The sequence below is a fragment of the Callospermophilus lateralis genome, chromosome 1 (genome assembly GCF_048772815.1).
Source record: "Callospermophilus lateralis isolate mCalLat2 chromosome 1, mCalLat2.hap1, whole genome shotgun sequence".
NCBI lineage: Eukaryota > Metazoa > Chordata > Mammalia > Rodentia > Sciuridae > Callospermophilus > Callospermophilus lateralis.
The window spans coordinates 147352722-147378381 of NC_135305.1; the positions used below are offsets into that span (position 1 = coordinate 147352722).

Below are 25660 nucleotides of genomic sequence, written 5' to 3' on the forward strand. Positions count from 1 at the left end.
AGCTCTGGGCTTCTGTTCCTCATCTGTGAAATGGTGTCATGAGGCGGGGCTCCTAGTGGATGCCCACGGAGGGAGGGTTATTTCCCTTTTGCCCTCTGTCCCTCCTCCTGAACTTCTTTCTGCCCCATTGCCCTGTCTTTGCTTCCTCTGTTACATGCTGCTGGGTTCAGAACTCCTTGGCAGAGGCAAAGGCTTCTTTCTCCTGGGCCTGTTCCCCTGGGAGCTTCCGTGGGGCTTGGGCAGCTTCTTCTATTGTCTCCATTCTGGGTTCTAAGCTATGGGCTCTTGGGGAGCTGTGCCTTCCCGGCAGGGTGAGTGCTGAAGCCCTGCAGCTTCTCTGTCTTGCCTCTGCCCTTGCTAGGCAGCAAGTTGGAGGCTTCTGGGCTCAACTAATGTTCTCTGAGAAGGACTTGGAATGAACCCCAGGCACAGAGGGGTGAGGTCAGTGGTTTGCTCAGCAAGAAGGCCTGAGCTGGTGACGACCTGTCACAGCTCCCAGGATCCCTGGCCACAGTCCCTGGCTCCAACTCCTCCCCCTCCCATCCTCAGGGAAATGAAAATCAGTGATGTGGATTTATTTACTGAGTGTCTCCTCTGTGTCAGAGTGGGAGGCTCACATTTATTTTATCCCCAGCCATCATACTTTTTCATCTATTACTCACCACGTGCTCTGTGAGGTGTTTGAATAAACTAAAGCCTGGAATGGTCAAGTCAGCTCTCATGAGGCGAGCGAATGGTGAATTTGAAGCCATCTGCCTCTCCTGGGATGCTCGTTCTTTTCACTGTACCACACTGCCAGGCGGGTGGGATACCAGAAGGGTATATAAAAAGCTCTGTGACTGTCCCAGCCCCCACGGCCACCAGTGCAGCCAAATCTGCAGTATGGACAGGGGTAGCTTTATGTGCAGACAGTCGGGGCTTTGTGGTGCTGTGTAAAACTGTCCACCAAAGTCCCCAAGTGCATGTGCAAAAAGTCTCTTTGAAGCCTCTATCAGTTTTACAATCTCACTTCCATTTTGTATTTGGCTTTAAAATATAACATTGCTTGTTTTAATTTAAGATAGTGATTTGAGTTTTTTGCTTCTGTGTAAATCTGACCTTCAGAAGGTGTTCTGGGTTTATCCTGAGATGACTTACTGTGGGCCTGACCTCCCATTGTCCCCTGGAGGTGCGGACATCTTGGGTAAAAAATGGAGGTGGTGGTGGGGCACTTTAAGTGTTAAGGATAGGGGCCATGGCTGAGAAAAAGGAAAGGAGAGCCTGGTTTGAGAGGCAGGTCACAATGAGGGGGCCTGATCTGGGAGTGAAGGCTCAAGAGCAGATTGTCAACCCCGGGTTGCACATTTGCCCTATGTAGGCAAAGAACCACTGATAGAATGAGCCTGCTCTCTGTATCTGTGGGTCTCGCACCTGCAGATTCACCCAACTGCAGATTGAAAATATTAAAAAACATCCTGCTGCTTTGGTACGCACACACCTGTAATCCCAGCTACTCAGGAGGTTGAGGCAGGAGGATTACTAGTTTGAGGTCAACCTCAGCAATTAGTGAGACCCTTTCTTTTAAAAAAAAGGATCAGGGAAGGGGGGGAATGTAGGTCAGTTGGAGAGGCCCTGCCCAAGTTCAATCCCCTGTGCTGAAAAAAAAATAAATTTTTGAAATTGCATCTGTACTAAACATGTACAGACTTTTTCCTTGTCATTAGTCCCGAAACCATATAGTATAATAATTATCTACAAAGTATTTACATTGTATTAGGTAGTTTAGAGATGATTTAAAGTATATGGGAAAGCCCGATATGTTGTCATATGACTGTAGTCCCAGCTACTTGGGAGGCTGAGGCAGGAGGATCACAAGTTCAAGGCTAGCCTGGGCAACAGAGTGAAACCCCATCTCAAAAACCCATTAAGTATATGGGAGGGTGTGTATAGGTTATATGCAAATACTGCCATTTTGTATAAGGAACTTGAGCCTCTGTGGAGTTGGTATCCAGGGACTGTATTGTTGACTGCCCCTTGCTCAGCGCACAGTCGTTCCAGCTCTCTCTGAGAGGCCTACCAGGGTGTCCATGCTGTGGGATCCTGGAGGGGGAAGGAAGTGCCTGCTCACAGGGGGGCGTGCAGTCTAATAGGAAACTGACGTGTGGGGCACACACAAAAAAGGTGGAGTTCCAAAAATCAAATGGGTGGTGTCTGTGAGAAGGGACAGAGAAAAAAAAAAATCCAGAGTGGGGTCTGCGAATGAGTTGGGAAGAGCGACTGAGTCCACGTCATTGGCTGCAGCTGATGGAAAGAAAGGGAGGTTCATGTTAAATGGAGAGAGGCCCCGTGAAGGAAGTTAATGCCACGTCGGGACCAGGACATGTGGGAACTAAAAGAGGACTGAACTGTTCAGGGTACTTTGGAAAGGAGAACCTGGGAAATCGAGGAAGTAAGGGCCAGTTCAGAAAATAATTGATTGCCTGAGAAAAGGGAAGTGTGGGCCTGGTCTCTGGTCCTCTTGGGCTGTGTTCATTAGTCAGAATCTGACTAGCAAAAGAGTGGGTAACTAGTGCCCCGAAAGCCATAAACGTCATCCCAGGAACAGGCAAACTTTTGAACTTTTTGTTCGGGTCTCTGTGGGGTGGGTGATGACTCACTGCTCAGCCCCTCCTAACCTCTGTTGGTGATTAGCAGGGGGAGAGGCCCCTGGAGCCGCCCTGCTCTGCAACAGACCTACTTGCCTGGAAGCACAACAAATTGCAGGAATGGACTGGAGTGAATCTGAAACTGCTGAGGACATTTCCAGCACATGAGTCTCCTGGGCTCGAGGCTGTCTGACTTTTTTTGTGTATGAATATGTTTTACCCATTGAAGGAACAGTGGGATGGGTCTTTTGTGAGGCCCTAGACTTGACCTTAAAAGGTCCTGAGTCTTCGGGAGACCTGAAGAGGTGGATGAAATCTAACCAAGGAAATGTGTCCTTGGTGTTCTGAGACCTCTGGGGAGGGAGTGGCTCTGAGAGAGGGACTGTGATCGTGGCTGTGAGGATGAGTTCTTTAAGGGAGGAGAATCCACTGCTTTGCCATCCTAGACTGTGTGGCTGAGCCTCTAGCTGTGGCAGGCATGTGGATGTACTCAGAGTCAGAATGGGCCTCCTCTACTTCTTCTCACCTGCTGCTACTGCTGCTGCTTAACGACCTGGAGCCCAGTCTGATAGGAAGCCCCTGCAGCCAGGCACCTGGTATGTGGGCCCTGCAAGGGTGCTGTGTGTTTGATGCAGGCAGGACCTGGCACAGTTGGGCTTCTGCCTGGAGCTCAGGGTGACCTCTTGAGTTGCCTTTCAGCCTTTATTCTCTCTTGTTACCTGTGCCCTGTGACCTTGGGCACAAGCCAGGTACCCAATAAAGAAAGTGAACCTGTCTGCACACTCATCTTGTGTCAACCTCTGCAAGGCAGGGCCTGTCAGCAGGCAGGAAAGCAGCCTTTGGCACTGAGGAAGCCAGGAAGGAACCGCCTTATTCAGACAAGCAGGCCCCCCACACCCCACTGGCAGATTGGAAAACTCTCTGGCCTTTTCCCCTCATTTCCTGTGTGTCACCCCCAGCCCACACTTCCTACAGGGCTGAGAGTAAAATGGCAGTTCCTGTTGAGTGAGGCATGAGTCAGCGAAGGAGACTTGGTGGCTGAGTCTTTATAACCTGCAGGCATGGCTATTAAATATTTAAATGACACTATGGTATTGATTGGCTTCTCATCCATTCGCTGAGGGAGAACAGTTCCTTTCTGGGGTTCAGATAATAGCAGTATCTTGGATTTAGACAAACTCCCAAAGAGCTCACAAGTGCTATATAAATCCCACCCATAATGATGTCCTTTCCTCAGAGCTTGCTACCAGGAATGGGGATATTTCACTGAGAGGGAAGACATCCAGAGAGGTTATCCAGTACACTGATGGGCACTCAGTAGGTTGGGCCTGGAGCATGGCACCCTGGCTCCTGCTTGGCCCTGTCTATTTTCCCTGTCCACTCCTCCTTCCCCATATTCCTGCTCTTCACAGTCCCTCTGTCACTCAACCATTCATTAGTCTTGCTGCTGGGGATAAAGCATCAAGTAAGGTAGACAAGGTCCCTGCTTGCTGGAGTTTAATTCTTGGAAAGGAGACGTTTGACAAGAACCCAAATTGGCAGGGAGGGCCCCTCCTGGAGATTGAGTTCCTAATCAGTGTCCAGGCCCTAGGTCCCTGGACTGGGTCGGGGCAGAGCCGATCTGGCCTAATTGTGGATTGGCCCTTGCTGGTCACAGATCTGCCTTTCCTCTGAGGACAGGACGGTTATCAGGATAAATATACCCAGCTCCCCATTCCTAGGGTGTTACTCACAGAGTAAAAGCACCCTGCTGCGGATTAGATTACTAACTGCTCATGTGCTCTGGGATGTGGGAGGGGATAGGGACTTGGGGCCAGGGGAGGGGGAAGACCTGCCTTCCTGCTCTCCTTCCTAATCTGGAAGAGTCTCACCAAAGGGGATGAGGGTCTGTGTAGCAGCTGTAAGGGGGCCCATCAGATCTGTGACATCTGAAGCCACTGAGACTGCCCAGGTGGTCAGCAGGGAGCCTGAATCCTCCCTTGCTCAGACGAGGGAGTCTAAGGCTGGGCTTCTCTAATCCCCTCAGGGTGGGCGTTTGCAGAGCTGGTGCTGTCTGTCTGGAAGTCCGGGTTTCACCTGATAGGACAGGTATAGACGGTGGCCTAGGACTATTGGGAACACCCTTTAGCTGTGGCGATCCTGTGCTACCTTTGTCAGGAACTAAAGAAGGACATTCACCGCTCCTTCCTCTTGTCATTTCCTAAGGAAGCTGGTCTAGGCCCTGCCTGGGGCCATGGAAGCTGAGTTAAACTGACCTGTGGAAAGAATGTGTTCAAGGGCTTGTGCTTGCTGTGGCCTCTCCTCAGCCAGGCCCTAGGTTACAGGCATGGTAGGGTCGGGTAGGCATTCCTGGTGGCCAGACACCTTCTCTCTTCTGGAGCTACTGGGGCTGCTATTGGAGGAGTGGCAGGGTGAGCCAGGTGGGCCAGGTGGCAAGGGCCCAGGAAGGGCCACCTTCAAAACCTAGGAAAGGATGAGAAAGCTGGCTCAGTGCCCCACGTTTACCTATCTCAGCTGTGGGCTCAAGGGTAAGATCTGGCAGGAGGCTTTTGGCCAGAATGATGCCCTTCCTGCTGGTTCAGCACTATATTGTGGTGTCCTTTGCCCTCAGGGGTAGGAGAGGGTGGAAGGTGCTTTCTCTTTCTAGGGCTGAACATTTATTTCTCTGGGAGAGAGCTCTTGTCTGCTTCTTGCGGCCCACTTACTGACAGTGTGCTGTTTCAAACCCTGTGCTAAGTAGGTGCTTTATGTCTGTTTTCTTGTTTAATCTTAATCGTGTGAGTAAAATGGTGGCATTCCTATGGGGCAGGCAAGGAAACCAAGGCACCAGAACCTGGAGTGACCTACCCAAGCAGTTCAGCTACTGAGCAGAACTGTAGCTCGGAATCCTTCTGTGCAAGCTATAACTTCTAGTGTCCTTAGAGCCTGGAGGGGAGAGTGGAATAGCTGTGGCTCCTCCTCCCTCTCACACACTATCCTGGATGGACCTTTCTCTCTCTCTCTTGGCACCTGTCCAGCTCCAGTCCTCCAGTCTTGACAGACTTTATCACATACTAAGATATTGTGGCTGGGCCTGGTGTAGAGAAAGCCCAGCTTATGAAAGAACCCTGACTTTTTTCTTTGCTTTGCTTGGGGGTGGAATGGAAAGGTTTCATTGATTTATATTTTCTCTCTCTCTCTTTCCTGCTGGGAATTGAACTCAGAGCTTTCTGTATGCTAAGTAGGAGCTCTACCCCTGAGCTCTACCCCATTGATCCTCTTTAGTTACTGAGTGCTGCCTGTCAATGGGTCAGCCTGGGTATCTAAAGGGTAGTCTGAGGCTCATGCCTACGTTGGGGGAATGAGGGGACCCCTGGTTTCCTCCACCCTGTGCCCGTGGGCTGGTATGGAAACTTGAGGTGCACTGCATCATCATTTGCCTAGGAATGCTAGCGGACTGGCCCCTTAGGCTCCCTCCTTAGGTGACTGGGGGGGGGGGGGCAGGGATGCATGCATCTTAACACTCTCGGGCTGCAGGCCTGTAGGCTTCCACCCAGTCCTAAGGATTACAGCTGATCTCCGTGGCCCAGGGAGTGGCCTCTTCCTCTTGGTCTGGCCCCTTGTGCACTATGCCCATCTTGCCACCAGCTCTGGTCAGCCTCTTGGCTCAAAGCCACTGCTGCTCCAAGCTATTGCTTGGACCAGGCGTGGCCATGGGTGGAAATGGGGTACTTGAAGCATTACATTTTCAGAGAGACCCCTAGAAGTGAGAGAGTATGCCCCTCTGGGCCACACTGCATATCACCCTTGGGTTGTACCTTCAAATGATAGTGTGTTCCAGGCATGGTCCTGGAGTCTTGGCATCCTGGCCACCTGGTGCTGCTTCTGGTAGCTTGCTGCCCCTCCAGGTCAACCATCATATCTTGTACCTCAAGATTGAAACTTTGGGCTGGGGTTGTAGCTCAGTGGTGGAGCATTTGCCTCGAAAGTGTGAGACACGAGGCACAGGGTTTGATCCTAGCACCACATTAAAAACAAATAAAGGGGGTTGGGGATATAGCTCACATGCACAAGGCCCTGGGTTCAATCCCTAGCACCAAACAAACAAACAAAGGCATTGAGTCCATATACAACTAAAAACAACAACAACAACAACAAAAATGAAACTTCAGCACACTCCTGCCTGGGGCTTCCCTGACTAGGCTCAATTTGCAAATTCTGTTGATTGCAGGTTACCTTTGGTTACTTGCCCAATGGCAGGAAGACAGTGGGCCAGTGCTGCCCTCTAGTGGTAGCAGTTGATGGTCTGCATCCCTTTCTAGTCAGACCATAGCTCTGTGGCTTTTGCCCTTGGCCACTGGGGCCTTTACACCCATCCTACCACCAAATACACAGAATGCATGGTCTCACTCAGTGATCTTGGCTTTCCTTTTCTGAGAATTCAAAAGTCAGGGTGTGTTTTCATTGACCCAGAGAGGCAAAAAGACTGCAGAGTCCAGGGTGGTTTCCTCCAAAAAGAAGATAAAGCCACCTCAGGTGGCTTCCTCCCTCAGGGTGACTTGAGTCAGGATGGTCTCAGGCCTGGACCCAGCAACTTAGTGGAGTGATGCTGAGGAATTTTGAGGTCTCCCATAGCTTAAATGAGGACCCCACAACTGCTTCCAGCCAGGGCATTTGGAACGTGTCCGTCAGTATGTGGGAAGGGAGGATGTGTTGCTGGTCTTTCAGGGTTCTAGTAGTCTCTGAGGAGGGGGCCCCTGCCTTTCCTTAGGGTATGGATAGGCGGAATGTCTGAGGCTGCCATTCAATGTTTAGAGCATAGTGGTGCATGTTTGTAGTTCCAGCTGTACCTGAGGGTTGCTTCAGTCTGGGAGTTTGAAGCCATTTAGCTAGTTAGGGTGACAGTGAAACCCTGTATCAAAAAAAAAAAAAACCAGCAAAGGGCTGGGGATGTGGCTCAAGTGGTAGCGCGGTCGCCAGGCATGCATGCGGCCCGGGTTCGATCCTCAGCACCACATACAAACAAAGATGTTGTGTCCGCCGAAAACTAAAAAAAATAAATAAATATTAAAAAAAAAAACCCAGCAAAAAATGTTGTTGTAGCTATAGCTCAAATTTGGGGGAACCCCCTGGGATGGGGTTTACCTACAAGTGGATTCCTTTGTGTGCTCTTGGCCTGTTTACTTAAGCCAGGGGAGGAGTTCACTGAGCTGGCAAGGAGACTTTGGCCCTTAACCATTTTGCAGCCTGTGGAGAAATAGTGGGCATCTGCAGCCGTCAGAATCCAAATTCAACCTCAGAATCTACGCCTTGGCCCTTTCTGTATTTCTGAACCCCTTCCTTGAGTGGTTTGTGAGGTTTGTGGGTTTTGGGAGACAGTGACACCAGGCCCTATCCAGGTCACAGGTGAGGACTAAGGTGGAGAAAGAGAAGGAAGTCACACCAGAGACCCTGTGGCTTATGTAGGTTCCTGCTGGGGTTCCTTACTCAGGCAGACACAGGTTTGGAGAAAACTGGAAGGCAGTGTACCTTCTCCCTGACAGCTATACGTACTACATTTTGAATGTTAGTGTATTATTTACTGTATTTTCCTCCTCAAAGTTGTGTTTTCATGTCTTGCCCAGCAAAGACTTGGGGGAATAAGTCAGTACTTTGCCTCCTACCCTTCTTGGAGGAAGATCTTTTTCTGGATTACATAAAGCAAATACGATCTGCCCACGTACTATAGCATTAACTATCCCAATAAACTTCATACCGACACTGTGGGGTAAGAGTTATTTACTACAGCTTACCAAGGAGACTGAGGCTTAGAGAAGCCCAGCATGAATATAGTAGATGGAGGAGCTGGGACTTGAACTCAGGTCTGGTTCAGTCCCTCTAGTGTTCTCTTGTCTCTGTACCCAAGGACTGCACCCTTCAAGCAACAGTCTGACCAACATAGGCATCTTTGTTGAAACCTTAAACCAGAATCCAGTCCATAAACTAATAAGCCAGACTTACAGTCATCCTGTGGGGCTTTGGTGAGGGGCAGTAGACTCATATTCAGATGTTGACCACGGAAGGTAGAACATTTGTCTCCCATTGAGTGTCTGGAGCCCGAGAGACCTGAGTTCAAAGACCAGTGTTGTCACCTCAGCTAGCTTTGGCAGTGGGGGACATGACTGCCTCTGAACCTTGGTTTTGCTGTCTGTGCCAGTGTCATTATGAGGAGGAAGGCAGGTAACACAGATGAAGCCCTGGCCCTGCTGAGCTTTCAGGATTGTGGCTGCTCCTGCCAACCGTCCTAGGGCTGCACTTGTCTGCTCTGGAGAGCCCACCGTGGGGTTTCCCAGCTGTGCCCATGATGAAGAAGAAGGGGCCCTGTCCCTGCTAGGTTGGGCCTGGAGGAAAAGGGGACACAGTGGGAACCCAAGGCAGCAGTGTGGCCCTGGAGAGGCTGCTGGTTCCTTTTCTGCTTATCTAGATACATAGCAACTCCTAGTTCTGGTTTGCTGGAGACCAAAAGCCGAACCTCTCCCAAAGAGCCTGGAGTGGGAGAGGGCAGTGGGAACTGGTCTTCCTCTGAAGTAGGCAACCAGGACCCAGGCTCTTGGACCCTGGAACAGGCTTCCCCTCTGACCATCTGGGCAAGAGCCTGGAGTAGGTGTGGCCAGCTTGTGGTGGGTGGGCCACCAGAGCAGACAGCTGGGACAAGGTGTGGTGCCATAGACCTGGGTGAGGGCCTTACTTCCCTCTTCTCTTCAGGGAAGTGGGGCTAGAGATGAGAGCAGATAGGAAGGATCAGGCTGGTAGCCTTCAAATCTTGGGCTGCTGACATTTAGGAAGTTATACCACAACATGGCATCGTTCTGTGGTCACAGCAGTGCAGGCTGGGTATTTGGGTTTGGGGCTTCTGCGGAGTCACAGGCTTTGTTACCTGAGGTACTGGCTTTGTTGCTGGGGCAGATCCCTCTACCTCTCTAAGCCCACCTTCCTCAGCTGGATAGGGAAGATCAGAATTTCAACCTTTTGGGTTATTTGGAGGATTAACTGGGACCATGTATGCAAACACCAGCCCTGTGCCTATTGTTAGAAAATGGCAAAAAAATGCAGCCATTGCTTTTTTGATACCGATTATCCTGAGGGCCAGGAATCAAGCAGTTCACCATGGAGCTCAGGGTGAGCAAGTCCAGGAGCATGGCAGGAATGAGGGTGTGGCATCTGGAGCTGGCCCATTCAGACTATGGGCCTGTCAAGGGTCCCAGGAGTATGTGGGGGGGATAAGGTGAGAAGGTCAGCAGTTCCCACCCCCACCCCTCCAGCTGTACCTTTCCCTCCTGTCGGGAGAACGAACGCTTGCACTTGAGGGCTGATTCGGCTCCTCCTGTTAAAAGCAGTGGGGCCCTGGAGCCTCTGGGGCCAGGCTGCTTGCCAGATTCCTGCAGAAACAACCAGCCAAGCAGTCCTGCCCCAGCTTACCAGGAGGTGGGGACCACTGCACTGGCTTTGTACCAGCCCGTGTCCCCACACACCTTACCCCACAGCCTGGAGCCTCAGGAGGATCTTAGAACTTGGAGTTCTGCTTCTATATGATCAGGAGGGCAGGTACTGCTCAGTGTCCCCTCCCACCCATGGGCTAGGAAGCATAAGCTCTTGGAAGTTCACTGAGGGCCTGGCGCTGCGCAGGGGCCCCTCCCCATGACGTGGGGCCCCTCCTGTCCATTCTCTGCGTTGCTCTGCAGAGTCAGAGTTCCAGGAAGGCATTTCTCACACCAGCCAGCGGCACAGTCCTGTGGGGAAGAACGCAGAGCCAGGTGCCCGACACCCAGAGGTAGGAGAGCCCCAGGGAGCAGCCCCGAGTGAGCTCCAGAGCACCTTCCGTCTTGCCTTGGGGAGAAGAGGGCAGCTTTGGGAGCCTGTTCTTGGCCAGGCTCTTGGGCTGGCAGCTTCCTCTCCTGAGGCTGGTCATCTCTCCCCTGGGTGGGGCCGATGCCCAGAAGTCATTAACTCTTGAGGTGTAGGCAGGCAGGGGGCCTTATTCTCACCTGCTCCTGGTGCCTTCTCTTTGCAGATGCCCTGCTGGCAGACTTGGAGTCCACCACCTCCCACATCTCCAAGCGGCCTGTGTTTTTGTCCGAGGAGCCCCCCTACTCCTACCCAACTGGAAACCACACCTACCAGGAGATTGCAGTGCCACCCCCTGTCCCTCCACCCCCATCAAGCGAGGCCCTCAATGGCACAATCCTTGACCCCTTAGACCAGTGGCAGTCCAGTGGCTCCCGACTCATTCACCAGCAGGTAAGGTGGGGACAGGACCTGGGAAATCCCCAAGCCCTGGGGACAAAAGGATCTTATCTGTCAGAGGCTTGGGGAGCCAGTAGAGGAATGGATCAGGGGACTTGCCTGTCCCCTGGCAGACACTGCTTATCCCATCCACCACGTGAGGGGGTCAGTGACCAAGTATTAATCACCAGTGTTCCAGTCAGAGTGTGGAAATTCCCTGGTGAGACTGACTGTGAGCAGGAGCCACCTGGGGGTGACTTGAGCTCCTCCTGTCCCCCATTCTTTCCTTCCCCTTGGGAGAGTTCTCTGAGCACTTTTATTCTCGTAGCCTTCATCCCCATCACCTGTGTACGGCTCCAGTGCCAAAACTTCCGGTGCCTCCAACCCCCAGGACGGTGTTGGTTCTCCGTGCTCACGAGCAAGTGAGGAGGAGCACGTCTACAGGTACAGCCTCATCCCGCCCCCAGGCTCCCTTCTTCCTGCTCAGAAATTCTGGGAACCCTTCCCACCCTGGGCTGGAGGCATCTGAGACTAGGGACCAGGCATGGCAACTGGCCCTCAGAGGGTGCTGCTTCCAGCATTATTGGTTTAACCTACAAAGGGCCCCAAGGCTCCTGGCCAGTTCATATGCCTGTTAATTGGCCTGTCCACCTTGTCACTAACATCTCCATGTAGCGGATGGGCTGGGCTGTCACAGCGTTCCCTTGTGGTAGAGGAACTGAAGCAAGACTTCCTTCCTCCTCCCTCCTTACCACATCCCTTCCCCAGTCTCTGTCGTCTTGCTTTGTTTCCCCTCCACTCTATGCTCCTGAGAATCCAGGGAGTGCCAGTGCCCGGCCACGGAGCAGCGCTCACCGTCTTCTTCCCTTTGCTCTCAAAGCTTCCCCAACAAGCAGAAGTCAGCTGAGCCTTCACCCACCGTAATGAGCTCCTCCCTGGGCAGCAACCTTTCTGAACTTGACCGTCTGCTGCTAGAACTGAATGCTGTGCAGCATAATTCTCCAGGCTTCCCTGCAGGTAGGATTGGTTCCCCAGGCCCGTCTGCTGCCTCTGGATCCTCAGAGGGCTCAAGGGATAAGCGGCCTTTTTCTTTCCTTCTCTCTAAGAGGAGACCAACACAAGCCCTCCACTCCCGGGGGCCCTGAGCCCTCACTATGGCATCCCAGAGAACAACAGTCCCGTGGGAGTCAAAGCTGGGCCCCTGACAAAAGAGAAGCCCAAGCGGAATGGGGGCCGGGGCCTGGAGGACGTTCGGCCTAGTGTGGAGAGTCTCTTGGATGAACTGGAGAGCTCTGTGCCCAGCCCTGTGTGAGTATCCACTGGACTCTCCCCACGCTGGGGCAGATCTTGCTCAGTCTGGCCCTGGGCTCTGTGTTGTGTTGTTTAGCCCTGGTGTCACCCACCCCCTTAAGTGCCTGTTGTTTGCCAGACCCTGAGAGTACAGTGGTGAGTCGTGTGGACATCATTTCTGCCTTCAGCTGGCCACTGTCTATCAGAAAAGGCGGACATTGTGCACACAGAGGCCACCTATAATTTAGTGACTGTTAGCACAGACTTCAGAGTCGTCGACAGGGTTTAAGTCGTGATTCTGCCAGTTACTGTGTGTCAGCTCTCAAGCCTTAGTTTCCCCATCTGTAAAATGGGATAAGTGGTTGTGGGTTAATGGGGCTAAGACTATAAGACTACCTATGTCACCAGAGCTGAGACCAATAATACACATAAAGTCCATGGAATGGTTTCTGGCTCATAGTGTGTAATACTTGTGACAAGTCCTTAATAACATTAACTCTTATTAGTGTTAGGCTGTCGTACTCTCACATCTGTGTACGAACTCTGTCTTCTCCCAGGTCAGCTCACCTCAGTGCTGTCCCCTAGCCGACAGCCCTCTCCCCATGGTGGGTCCCCAGGAAAGACTGGGCACTGGTGCTCTTTCCCTGAGCTTGAGGTTTTGGGACTCCAGAGTCAGAGCCGAGGTGTTGACACAGTTCCCTGTGAAGCTTGGGGCTGGCCTCTGGGCTCCCCACTGACACCATGCCTGCCCTGCAGCCCGGCCATCACTGTGAACCAGGGCGAGATGAGCAGCCCACAGAGAGTCACCTCCAGCCAGCAGCAGACGCGCATCTCGGCCTCCTCTGCCACCAGGGAGCTGGACGAGCTGATGGCCTCGCTGTCAGATTTTAAGGTGCCCTGTAGCCCCTCTGTCTTCCATGCTTTCCGTCCTTCTCTTCCTTTACCTCAGTGTGAGCAGCTGGACCTTGGTCCCTCAGTGTTTGGGTGCCTTGTCCCTGAGTCAGGGACTCCGAAATATTCTGGCCTTGCCAGGGCAGCGGGATTTGGGGAAGGGAAGCGAGACAGTCTGTGGGACTGAGCTGCAAAGCAGCAGAGAGGCACTCGGCTGGGACATTCCTTCCTCCTTGGGTACTCTTAGCCACCCAGGTTGAGGGATCAGGAGGCCAGGACACTGGGACAAAGGGCCCTGTGTTGACGGCTGCTCTCAGTGGGGGAGGGTGTGTTCTGCTGGGCCATGTGGGACTCAGGATCCCATGCCTGAGAGGTCACTTGCCCTGGAGCCTCATCTCCCACGCTAGTTGTCCTCAACACATCCTCTTTCTTTCTGCCTCTGGCAATTGAATTCACAGGCCTCCCTTGCCAGCCTCCTTCCACCCTTCCCTGTCCCTCCAGGGCCAGGCCACTGGGCCTCAGAGTTTCCACGAATCCTGCATGTGGGAAACCTAACCTGCCAGGCTGGGCTGGTCCTGCAGGACTTGGCCCTGCCCCTCTCCTGGGCCTCCCCATCCTGCGAGCCCGTGATGTTTTATTTAGAGGATGCAGTGCCTTGATGGGGATTGATATTGACACAACTCTCCAGTAACTGCTGACTTTGCTTCCACATAGATCAGCTGGAGACCTTGGGGGCTGGGTGTAGCGGGTATGGGAAGGGTCAGTGCATTCCTGTCCTGATGTTACCTCCTCCATCCTTTGTCTGGGGGCTTACCCTGGAGGATGGGAGTATACTGGGCTGATGGTTGCACCTGGCCTTGTGAGTCTTGGGTGCCATGGTTCTGAGCAGCCAGTGAGAGGCAGTAAGCTGGGTTCAGGTACTGGCCTGCGGGAGCCCTGCCCTGGTGCCCTCAAGGCTGTCACTGCTTTCTGAAATGGTCTGTGTCCCTAGGCCCGGTGAAGAGAAGCTCAGCCGCTGGTGCTCTCTGGTGCTCTTAGTGCAAGGACTTGGGAACATTAGGCAAGCTGGGATTGTCTAGGAAGGATAGGGCTAAGAGTTGAGCCACCATCTGAGGAGGACTGAGCAGGCTGCCAGAGGCTGACCCTGCCTTGGTTTGTGCCTGAGGCTGATGTCCGTGGCCAACTGTCTCCTTGTGATCTACCTCATCTTACCCACTGTGGGTGGCCCTGTGGGTATGGCATCAAGGCTGCTTTCTGCTGGCCTGGGTTTCTTGAAGGCCAAGCAGGATATGAAGCCCAGGAAAGTCTTTTTTGGGGGGTCTGAGTCTTCAAGGGTCACCCCTGTGCTTCACCTTTGCACCTGGGTCAGTGTAGATGGGGGGTCTCTGAGCCCTAAGTCCAACCCAACCCTTGATGCAACTGTCCTTCCTCGCCTCACCCCAGCTTGCTCTTTCTTTTCTCCCCTCTCCCTGTCTCTCTCCTCTCCCTGTCTCTCTCCTCCAGACCACTTCCTCTGCTGTGGCCCTGCGCTCCCTGGGACTGCCCTGCCCAGCTCCATCCCCACTCCACACCACTCCTCCTCCTTCTCCTCCCCTGCCTTCTGTACTCCTGCCATCCACCTCTAAACCCGCCCTTCAAGGCCAACACCACACCCCAGAAGTTCTCTGCACTGAAGAAAATAGACAGGGTCTTCCACCTCCCGTGGCCCCCAGCTGGCTTGACTTGGCTGGCTTCAGGGTGACACGTGACACCTGCAACTCAAGCTCTCCCTCTGTGGAGGGTCGCCCGGGGTCATTTGGTGCAGAGAGCCAGGATGGAATTAGGAAGGACCTGCTGAACCCTATGAGTGAGCTTTCTAGGGCTCCCCTCTGCTGTACTCCATCCCCTGCTGGGAGCACAGGGTCTCAGGAGCATGGAGGTCCCCAGGGGCCACCAGCTAACATTTTGTGTTCAGAGGCAGCTGAGATTGCCACTTGGGAATGGCCATGGGCTTTGGAGGTATCCAGGACTGAAGCTCCCCGAGGAGCTGCTTGCGACTCTCAGGAGCCACCTGTGGTGGCCGTGGACCGTCAGGCCGTCTTCCCAGATACCTGGACTCTCACAGAGGACTATGGCCAGCAGAAGGGGAGATCCAGGCCAGAGCCAAGGGTGCTGGGAAGCAGCTGCTCTGCCCCGGTTCACAAGGAGCAGTTAAATGGAGAGATGCCCCACAGGGGAACCCTGAGGGAGCCAACCCAGGACCTTGAGACCCCAAGGAGCCCTGAGGGAACCACTGAAGCTGCTGCCAAGGCCAGGAAGGAACAGCTGGAGCTTCCGCATGCCATGGTCACGGGCATAGCCAACACTATGGAGAGGATTTCCACCTCTGGCCAGGCAGGCACTGTCTCGCGCAGCTACTTAGGCATGGCCCTCAGCAGCTCTGAGTGTGGGCCGCTCCTTGCTAACTGCATGCAGCCTGCTACTCCACATGTGTCTGCCTGGGCAACAGATGCTGAGGTGCTGTGGCCTGTGACCCTGACCTCCAGTGTTTGGCAGTGGGTCCTGTGGGGCCAACAGAGCCCTTCTGGACCCTGACTTTCCTCATAGTGAGGACCCACTTCTTGCTTATTTAAGACTTTTCCCTTTGGTTGAGCTGCCCTTGACATTCTGATGTGTAGAATGGTTGAAAGCTGGACTTCAGAACCACGTAGACCTAAATGCAAACCATATTGTGGCCAATGGTTGCTACCTATGTGTCCTTGGGCAGCCACCCTCTGCCTCAGTTTTTTTCTCTCTCTCAACCCCCGCCCCTTTTGTGGATGTGTGGTACTGGGGATGGGACCCAGAGGCACTTTACTGCTGAGCTATATCCCCAGTCCTTTTTAATTTTTATTTTGAGAAAGGGTCTCAGTTTCTGAAGCTGGCCTTGAACCTGTGATCCTCCTGTCTTAGCCTCCTTAGTTACTGGGATTGCAGGCATGCACCACCATGCCTGGCTTGTTTTTTTATCTTTAGGATGGGGTAATAATAAGACAGTTTTCCATCAAGGTTGTCCATAGGATTGAATGAGAAAATTCTTGGAAAGTGTGTAGAAGTAGCACATGATTCCTCTACAAGCCATGGCTGCTGTTACTATAGTTGTTATTTATTCCTGCTTAATTAAAACTGTATGTCCTTTCCCAAAACAAAACAACAGAAGAGACGCCCCCCCAAAAGAAAACCCAAAACAAAAACTACAATCAAGTAAGTAATAAAGTAAGCACGAAAGAAAACTTATTAAGAGATTTACTGAAAAGGAAAGCCTGCATTTTTCTATTGTAAATCAAAAAGAAAAAGCCTTAAAGCCTGTCAAGAGCGTTCACTTACATCCTCTCAATTCTCTGATAACCTGTAAGTGAAGCCAAGAAAACACTGTTACCCCATTTTAAAGATGGAGAGACGGAGGTCCCTGGAAGTTAAGGGTCTTACCCATGGTCAGAGGCCCACTTGGAGGTAAATGCTGGGCCAGAAGGTTCTGAGCCCACCCCATCTGCCTCCTGCTGCCACCCCCTCCGCCTGGCTTTTCTCTGGCCATTGTGTTCTGCCCTTCCTTCCCTTGGGACTCCTGAGTGTGGTGGACTGAGTGGCATCATGCCAGCCCAGAGTTGGAAAGAGAGTGACAGCTTCCCCCTCCACCCCCAGATCCGCTCTGTGATCAGGAGGAGCCGGGAGACTGGCCACGCGCACCCCATGTCCCGGGAGCCCTCTCCTCGCCGCCGGCTGGACCCTGCCACCCTGAGCAGGACCCCATCTCAGGAGCAGCTAATCGCAGAGCTGCAGGGCCGGCTGGGCATCCAGCCGGAGGTGGAGGAGGTTGCGGGGCCACCAGGGCCCTCCACGCAGGACTGGCTGACCGAGGGTGTCGTCATCACTGTGCAGCCACGCGGGAGGCGGGCTGGGGGGCAGCTGGTAGAGAAGGTAGCCAGGAGATGCTGGGCAGGTCGGGGCCTGGGCAGCAGGTGTTCAGATGCTTCCTTGGTTCTCCTCGGCCAGAGGAGGGATTTAGGGTGGTGGGGTGGTTACTTACATCCTGTGGCCTTGTTGGGAGGCTGGCCTTACTTTTGGTGCCGAGTGGGAAGGCCTGGGGGGATCTGGGACCTCACTTCCCCAGTCCCCCTGCTCCCTGGGCTGATGATTTCTTCTGTCTCCTTCATCTCTTTCCCCCTTTCCTCTTCCCAGGTTGTCTTCCCTCCCGACTCTCCCATTCCCCTCAGAAGAACCATCTCTGTTCTGGCTCCTCCTTCTGTCTCTTTGCCACAGCATCTCCAGGACGCCTCGGCCAGCAGCTCTTCTCCCCTATCATCTTCCTTCCCTCTGGGGCCCTCAGCTTGTACCCATGGTTCTCCTGGGGTCCAGAGTGCGGGGGAAGCACCCCGTGATGAGGATGGGCAGGGCGCCACCTCTCCCACTCGCGCAGCCCACACTGTGAGGTCCGTGGGCTGTCAGACCGACGAGGACCCGCTCTTCTCCCCGATGCAGGCAGGCCTCCCAGGGTCCCCAGCACTGACCTTGCTCATTCCCTGTCCTAGTGCCTGTGCCACCCCCCACTCTGCATGTGGGCAAATGTCGCGCGCGCGCACACACACACACACACACACACACATACAGGGGTTTCCCTCCATCCACAGCCCCAGCACATGAACCACCACAGTCCTTCCCTAGACCTTGACCCTGGCCACACCTCTCAGGAAATCAACTGACTTCTTGCTTTCCTGTGAGGCTTCCCTTCTGCCCACCCCTCCCTACTTCCTCTGGGTATTGACACAGAGGAATTCATTCCAGAGAGGAACCCAAAGCCCATCTCTTCCCCTTCCGGTCCATAGGCCCAGTACCTGGTGAGGCCTCTTTGCTCTCTGGCCCTAATCACCTCCCTTTCTCGTCCCGTGCCTTTGGGTGGCTTGCCTCTCTCTCCTGGGCCTTCCTCTCTGGGTTTCTCTAGATTTCTGTCTCCTGATTTTGATATTGCCAGTAGGGAAAGGTCCTCGTATCTCATCCTGAATTCCCTGTGTGAAAGAGCCTGATGACAAGGTCTCTTATTCTTTAGTTTTTTTTAAAGAAAAGTTTCTTCTCCTTTCCTCCCCTCTCTAAGATGCACAGCCTGGAACAAAGAGCGGATGGAGAGTGGCACTCCAGCTGGCCTCCAGGGGGCAGGCAGAGCAGCCCTGAAGGGCAGGACGAGGGAGGGGTCAGTGCCAGGGTGGGGGCTGAGCTCCTGTTTGTGGTGTTTCCCTGGGTGCAGCAGGGTGCTACGAGCCCTTTCTTTTGTCCCCGTGGGAGCCCCCATCCACCAGGATGGCCTGCGAATGTCACTCCCATGTTTAGGGCTCCCCAGCCCCTGCGTCGCTGGTACTACCTGTACAGGAAGGAGAGCGGCCCCGGGCTGCAGTGCTTCAAGATGCCCTGCTGACCCAGTACCACAGATGTCCTGACCAGCCCCTCCCCTCTCCACAGTTCATGGCTCAGGGGAAGACTGGGAGCAGCTCACCCCCTGGGGGACCCCCAAAGCCTGGGAGCCAGCTGGACAGCATGCTGGGGAGCCTGCAGTCTGACCTGAACAAGTTGGGGGTTGCCACGGTTGCCAAAGGAGTCTGCGGGGCCTGCAAGAAGCCCATCGCCGGGCAGGTGATGAGTGGGGAGGTGGGCACAGAGCCCTGTGCTCTGCTCCTCTCCTCTCCTCTCCCTGAGCCACCTTCCATCATCCTCCTCAGGTTGTGACTGCCATGGGGAAGACTTGGCACCCTGAACACTTTGTCTGCACCCACTGCCAGGAAGAGATCGGATCCCGGAACTTCTTTGAGCGGGATGGACAGCCCTACTGTGAAAAGGACTATCACAACCTCTTCTCCCCACGCTGCTACTACTGCAATGGTCCCATCCTGGATGTGAGCTTATGCTGGTGGCACAGTGGTGGGACTGGGGGGGGGTGTGTGGCAGCCAGGATTTTCCCTTATCTGGGCACGATGCCCGCATCAGCTCATTTCATCTTTGCCATAGCCCTCAGAGGGTGCGGGCTCAGAGAAATGGTGGGACTGAGATTCAAACCCAGGCTTGATCCACAGGTCATCGTGATGCACATTAGGTAGCTCCAGCTCCCCTCCACTTCTGTCCAGAATTCTTTCTGCCAAGACTCCCAGGAATTAGGAGCCCTGACCAACAAATGAAGCTGAACGGCAGCCATCTCACTCTTCCTGCTGTGTGATGTTAGGGAAATGCCTCGCCTTTCTGAGCCTAAGTCTCTTTACTTATAAAATAAGAGTCAGTGAACCTATGATCTCAGTCCTTTGTGAGGATTAAAGGAGAGAGGGTCTGGCATGTCACATCTTTTAATAAATCTGAACTCTTAGATTGAGTTTTTGAGTACAAGTAGGAGAGACCTTGTTGGGAGCATTTTACTCTCGTTGGCTATGAGCTGGGAACAAGGTGGGAAGGACAGTGGTACGTAAGTCTTAGTTGTGAGTGGCAGCTGAAATTTCTTTTTTTTTGGACCAGAGATTGAACTCAGGGGCTCTTGACCACTGAGCCACCCCCCAGCCCTATTTTGTATTTTGTTTAGAGACAGGGTCTCACTGAGTTGCTTAGTGCCTCCCTGTTGCTGAGGCTGGCTTTGAACTTGCGATCTTCCTACCTCAGCTTCCTGAGGTGCCAGGATGACAGGCAGGCGCCACCTCACCTGGCTGGCAGCTGAACTTTGATTCCCACTGTTTGCTTTCACAGAAAGTGGTGACGGCCCTTGACCGGACTTGGCATCCTGAACACTTCTTTTGTGCCCAATGTGGAGCCTTCTTTGGTCCTGAAGGTACGGCAGGACTGGAAGACTAACCCACTGCTCCCTCGGAGGGTCGGGGGAGGGCTAGGAGACTCTGCTGAAGTTGGGGTAAGGATAACTCCATTTCTGAAGGCCCTAAACTTGCTCCAAATCCCTTGTTCCTCAGGGTTCCATGAGAAGGATGGCAAGGCCTATTGCCGAAAGGATTATTTCGACATGTTTGCGCCCAAGTGTGGTGGCTGTGCCCGGGCCATCCTGGAGAACTACATCTCAGCCCTCAACACCCTTTGGCATCCTGAGTGCTTTGTGTGCCGGGTAAGGAGCCTTCAAAGCATCTGGAGGGGCTGGAAGAGGCAGCTGGGGGTCCAGCAAGGGTTCTCTGATCAAATAAGTTTGGGAAACTTCTAAATGCACATGTGAATCCAAATAGTGACCTAGGATGCAGAGTCCAAGAACAGATCCCATTTTTCAGCACCAGAGTTTCTGGCAACACAGTCACAGCCCCTGCTTAGGTACCCAGGAATCCAACCTTGTTTGAATCCAGGGTATGACCTTAGTAGCTGCACAACCTTGGGCTGGTCCCTTAACTGCAAGCACGTAGCCCAGCACACTGCACATAGGAAATGTTGGGCAAATGGATCAGTACGAGTGTGATGACCTGGACTGTCACTTGTGCATGACGCCAGGAGCTGGCCCAGCCAGAAGGGCCAGCCCCTGAGCCCCTGTCCTCCAGCGTGCCCCCTCTCTGTCTGGCAGGAATGCTTCACACCTTTCATCAACGGCAGCTTCTTTGAGCATGACGGTCAGCCGTACTGCGAGGTGCACTACCATGAGCGGCGCGGCTCGCTGTGCTCTGGCTGCCAGAAGCCCATCACGGGCCGCTGCATCACCGCCATGGCCAAGAAGTTCCACCCGGAGCACTTTGTCTGTGCCTTCTGCCTCAAGCAGCTGAACAAGGGCACCTTCAAGGAGCAAAACGACAAGCCTTACTGCCAGAACTGCTTCCTCAAGCTCTTCTGCTAGGCGTCCCTTCCCTAGCCCCACCGCCCTGACTGCTACTGTGACCCAGAGACGTGGAAACTGGAACCCTCATCCTCAGCTGGCACAGGATGGGACAAGGGGCATGGGGGTCCTGCGTGCTTCTCCAGTCCCCACCAAAGCCTTGGGCCTCCCTCCTCTTCCTACAGCTCTCCCCAGGCTGCCCACTCCTCATCCTCCTGCAGGTGGAGGCTGGGGGCTCCATCCCACCCGACATGTGTCCCCAGGAACCTGCCTGGCCCGGCCAGCAACCCACACTGGAGCCATCTTGTACTCGTATTTCAGCAACGGAGCTTGGGAGTGAAGGGCCAGCAGGGTTAGATGGAGTCTCTTTTTATCCTTATCCCCTCAAACCACAGTCTAACTGTCCTGAGAGAATTGGGGGGTTCCCTGCTCCCTCCAAACAATGCCAGCATAAACCCATCCATCCAAGGGTGGAAGTGCTCAAGGGACTGCAGGTTTCTTGGGCTCTCGCCTTCCAGTGTCCCCAGGCCTGGGTGACTGTCCCCTTTCCCAACTGCCCCTTTTATAACTGCTCTGGTTCTACTGAGAAAGGCCTCTCCAGCAATAATGTTTTATAGCCACTTCCTCCATCTCCCGGGACAGCACCCGTGGGGAGTGTCGCCTGGGCCTGGACACTGTACCGACTTTGATAGATTTCTACACTGAGGTTTGAATTATGTCACCCAAGTTGCTTTTATTTCTCGATACAAGATGATTTTGAAGAGATTTTAAAGACGTTCCCTTTTATATTCTCCTCCTCATCATCCACTGCTGCTGGTCCTGTCAGTGACCATGGCTTTGGCTTGGAGTTTGCTTTGTACCGGGTCGGGGAGCTATTTGTATTTTTTTTTTTTTTTTCTTCGCGTAAGCAGGTGAACTGGGAGCAGCTCTGTGACTCTTCTTCTGTAACTTCATGGCTCACCAGGACTGTTTTATAAACTGCTGTATTTTGAAACCCCTTCCTTTCTGCCCAGGCCAGCAGCTCTTAATTCAAACTGGCCTGAGTATGTCTGACCTTTTGGGTCCTGGAATTCTGAACCTCATCTGTCCTGTTCCTAAGGGAGGAGAAGGGGAAAGTATACTTGGGGGGCAGCTTCTGGTCTGAGTAGGAGCTTTTTGGCAACAAAGAACCCATTGAACATTCTCGGCCTCCTCACTACTTACTTCTCTGGGGCTTTCTCCTGTCTTCTCAGGAAAAATTGGTTTCTGATTTTGACCATGAAGACCATAAATGTCTCTTTGGTCTTGTTGATTCCACTGAGCATATTCCTTCCTCAAATTTCCTGCCCTCCCTGGAGACTGGCACAGGTTCCTCCCCCTTTACAGGGGGGACTGGCACTTCAATTTGGGGAGAAGGCCCCAGGTTGGTGCAAGGGAGCCTGAGAGGATTTGGGGCAGAGGGACAGGGTCCTGCTGAAGTGACAGGAAGCCCCAGAGCTCTTTCCCAGGATAAAGCAGGAATAGGCAGGCCTGGGGTTCCTGGTCAAGGGAAAGGGACCCCAGAGTGGTCTACTGGGAGGGATTCAGACCTGTCCACAGGCCTCCCAGCACAGGCTGAGTATGCTGCGGTCCCAGAAGAGGATCTTTTCCTCAGGGCTGGCCTGGGAGCTGCCTGGGTCTGGGAGGTCCTCCAAAGGTCTGACATCTCCACGCCCACCACAGGCCTTACTGCTCTGTTTACAATGACCCACTCCAGGTCCCTCCCCAAGAGGGACTGGGGTTTCTGGGAGTCAACCCTCTGGGTCAATGGTTATTTGATCATTTGATTTTTTTTCTCTATAAACTTCTAACCTGGCCTTTTCCATTTCGATTCCTGTGATTTATGCCAATAAAGTGTGCCATTATTTTCACCTGTGCTAGTGCCATTTCTTGGTGATCTGACAACCAAGTGGTCCCAGAAGAGAAACTGAACCCTCCCCAAACTCAGAGGGAGGAAAAATCATTAGTGTTCTTTCCTGGGAAGCTCTACTATGTGCTGCTGTCCCGTGGATCCGCTGAGGGTATCCCTGAGGACCTGTGGGTGTCTTTCCATTCATTTAGATGTGGAAAGAGGTTGGAGAGGATCTTGACATGTACAAGGCAATCCCCAGGGCCCACAGAGCCATGATGGGAGCCCAGGACTTGCCCCTGCCTGTGTTTCTGTGGAGCCAGATGCCCAACACCTTGGCTGAGGCCCCTTCCTGGCAGAATGCCCCTGATGTACAGGTGGCTCTCTACTGCCTCCCTGTGGTCATGTCCACATTTGCATGCTTCCTCTATGCACTTGCCACGTCCAAGGCAGCCAAGCTGTCTAGATGGCATTATTCCACCTTGAGCTGTGGCCTCAGTTTCCCTGTCATTTGAGACAGTCCTCCAGAAGCAATGTGTTGAATTCAAGCCTAAAACCTGGTCATTTCACAGTGACCTTGGAAGTGAACATTACCTTCAACCACCACCCAAAATAATAACTTATTCTTCTAGACCATCTTGGGGGTCATTCTGTTTATAGGAATGGCTGTGGCACATCTCATTGTAATTTGCTTTTTCACTCAAAATTGCTTTGTGGATAATTTTCCATGTCAGTGAATATAGATCTGCATCACTTTTTAATGTCTTCATGGTTTCGTATTGAAGTGCTGCAATTAGATATATTGTCAGAGACAGGATTCCTTGGAAATTTACCATGAGAGTATGTATGCTGGAAAGTGCACTTAGAGGGGACTGACTCAGGGTTTGGAAGGGACTGTATAGCATGTTGAGGCCCATGGGCTTTGAACTTGTCCTGGATTTCAGTTCTGAAACCACCATTTATTGGCTGAGAGACCTGGGCAAATTATGTATGTCTCTGTTGAGTTTTCTGATGAATAAAATGGGAATACTAATATTTTACCTCCTCAGAGGATTGTTGTAAGGATTTACTATTAGGACTGTGCATAAAGTATTTAACACAATGCTGAGTGTGCAGAAATACATTGTCATTAAAAAGAAATCTTAGCAGTAATCTAGACATTCTCAAATTGGACTGATCATGAGAAGCATTAGGAGACTTAAAAACAAAATACAAGGGTTGAAGGTATGGCTCAGTGGTAGAGCACTTGTCTAGCATGTTTTGAGATCTTGGGTTCAATCCCCAGCACCACCACATATACAAAAAATTAAAATACACATTCATGGATCCCACTCCTGTAGATGGATTTGGTCAGGTCTGGGAATAGTTCCTGTTAACTGTGATGCAAAAAGATGGCTTCATGAATAACTATCCAAGGAGGCACCATAACAAAATTAGATGCAAGATAGGCATGTCAGAACTTCACCTTTAGACCAGCCTTGCTTGGGGAAAATTTCTAGACACAGAACTTGGAACTGTATACAGTTATAGCCAACTGTTTGTTGGTCATATATGGTCCAGATAAACTCATTGGAAATATCTAACTTGGTCAAGTGAAGAGGGTGAAGATAGGGTGAAACATCCCTAAATTTTTATTGTACAATTATTCAAATAATACAATTATTGAAATAATTGTTTAATGTAATTATAAGCTAACATTTATTGACTTTCTTCTATCCCAGGAAATATGTTGTCTTAACACATGATTAATCCTCATAACAATGCTAGAATGTGGGTATAATTATTATCCCTGTTTTACAGTTAAAGAATGGGAAATAGGCGGGGTGCAGGGGTGAACATCTATAATCCCAGTAGCTTGGAAGACTGAGGCAGGAGGATCGCCAGTTCAAGTCTCAGCAACTCAGTGAGGTCCTAAAGCAACTCAGTGAGATCCTGTCTCTAAATACAATATTAAAAAGAGACTGGGGGCTGGGCATGGTGGCACAAGCCTGTAATCCCAGTGGTTCTGGAGGCTGAGGCTGGAGAATCGTGAGTTGAAAGCCAGCCCCAGCAATTTAGAAGGTGCTTAGAAGATTCTCAGTGAGACCCTGTCTCAAAATACAAAATAGGGCTGGGGATGTGGTTCAGTGGACGAGTGCCCCTGAGTTCAATCCCCAGTATCTAAATAAATAAATAAATAAATAAAATAAATAAATGGGGCACAGGCTGGGGATGTGGCTCACTGGGTTCAATCCCTGGTACCAGGGGTGGGGAAGGGTGGGGGGAACAGGGTCTGCAAGGTGGAATCACTTTTTAAGATGACATCACAGCTAGTAAGTGGCAGAATCATCTGGCTGCAAGTCCTGCATTCATTCATTCAGCAAAAACTTACTATATGTCTACTACACCACGCACAGGACATAAGTCTGGGCACTTGTGGAGTTGGAATTCCTGCAGGAAGAGGCAGACAAAAAAATCATGAAATAAATTATATAACGAGTGAGAAGATGTAAGTGTATGGGGGAGGGGGCAGAGTGAGGGAGAGTAGGAGTGAGGTTTTATTTTATTTATTTTTTTTGGTAATTTTAAATACCGTCTTCAGTGTATGCCACATTCAGCAGGTGATGTTAGCCTCAAGACTTGGTGTAGGTGAATTCTTTGCGTGGACACTGGCTAGGAGTGGTCCAGATAGAGGAAAGATCCATGCAAACAGCCCTAACTAAAGTCAGTAGTGCGTTGGAAAAGCAGCAAATTGAGAATGGTCTAGTTAGAAGTGAAAGTCAGTGGGAAAATACATGAGATGATGGTGAAAGAATCAGTGGGAAGATAGATGAGATTATGGGGTGAAGATTGTTTAAATTTTAGGCTTTTACTCTGAGTTAAGTGTGAAGGATTTGACTTAGGTTTTAAAGGATCCCTGTTTTGGTGGAATAGGGGGGAACAAACCATTTTGTTTCTAAGATAGTTGCGATTTATTTCTCA

General features: G+C 52.1%; 1 protein-coding gene across 3 annotated transcripts in view; it reads left to right on the forward strand.

Moving 5' to 3' along the window:
* The window catches only part of Pxn (paxillin), a 48120-nt gene extending 25399 nt beyond the window's left edge, over positions 1–22721 (forward strand). The window contains exons 2-15 of one of the 3 annotated variants that reach the window (XM_077108935.1): positions 10654–10880; positions 11194–11309; positions 11746–11882; positions 11972–12173; positions 12912–13047; positions 14550–15419; positions 16707–16982; positions 17244–17543; positions 18154–18249; positions 18516–18686; positions 18773–18946; positions 19779–19860; positions 19997–20145; positions 20587–22721. In XM_077108935.1, coding sequence (XP_076965050.1) covers positions 10654–10880; positions 11194–11309; positions 11746–11882; positions 11972–12173; positions 12912–13047; positions 14550–15419; positions 16707–16982; positions 17244–17543; positions 18154–18249; positions 18516–18686; positions 18773–18946; positions 19779–19860; positions 19997–20145; positions 20587–20853 — 3203 coding nt within the window. In that variant the 3' untranslated portion in view covers positions 20854–22721. The remainder of the gene's footprint in view (positions 1–10653; positions 10881–11193; positions 11310–11745; positions 11883–11971; positions 12174–12911; positions 13048–14549; positions 15420–16706; positions 16983–17243; positions 17544–18153; positions 18250–18515; positions 18687–18772; positions 18947–19778; positions 19861–19996; positions 20146–20586) is intronic. The other 2 variants (XM_077108933.1, XM_077108934.1) reach the window with 2 other exon arrangements.
* The last annotated feature ends 2939 nt before the right edge of the window (positions 22722–25660 follow it).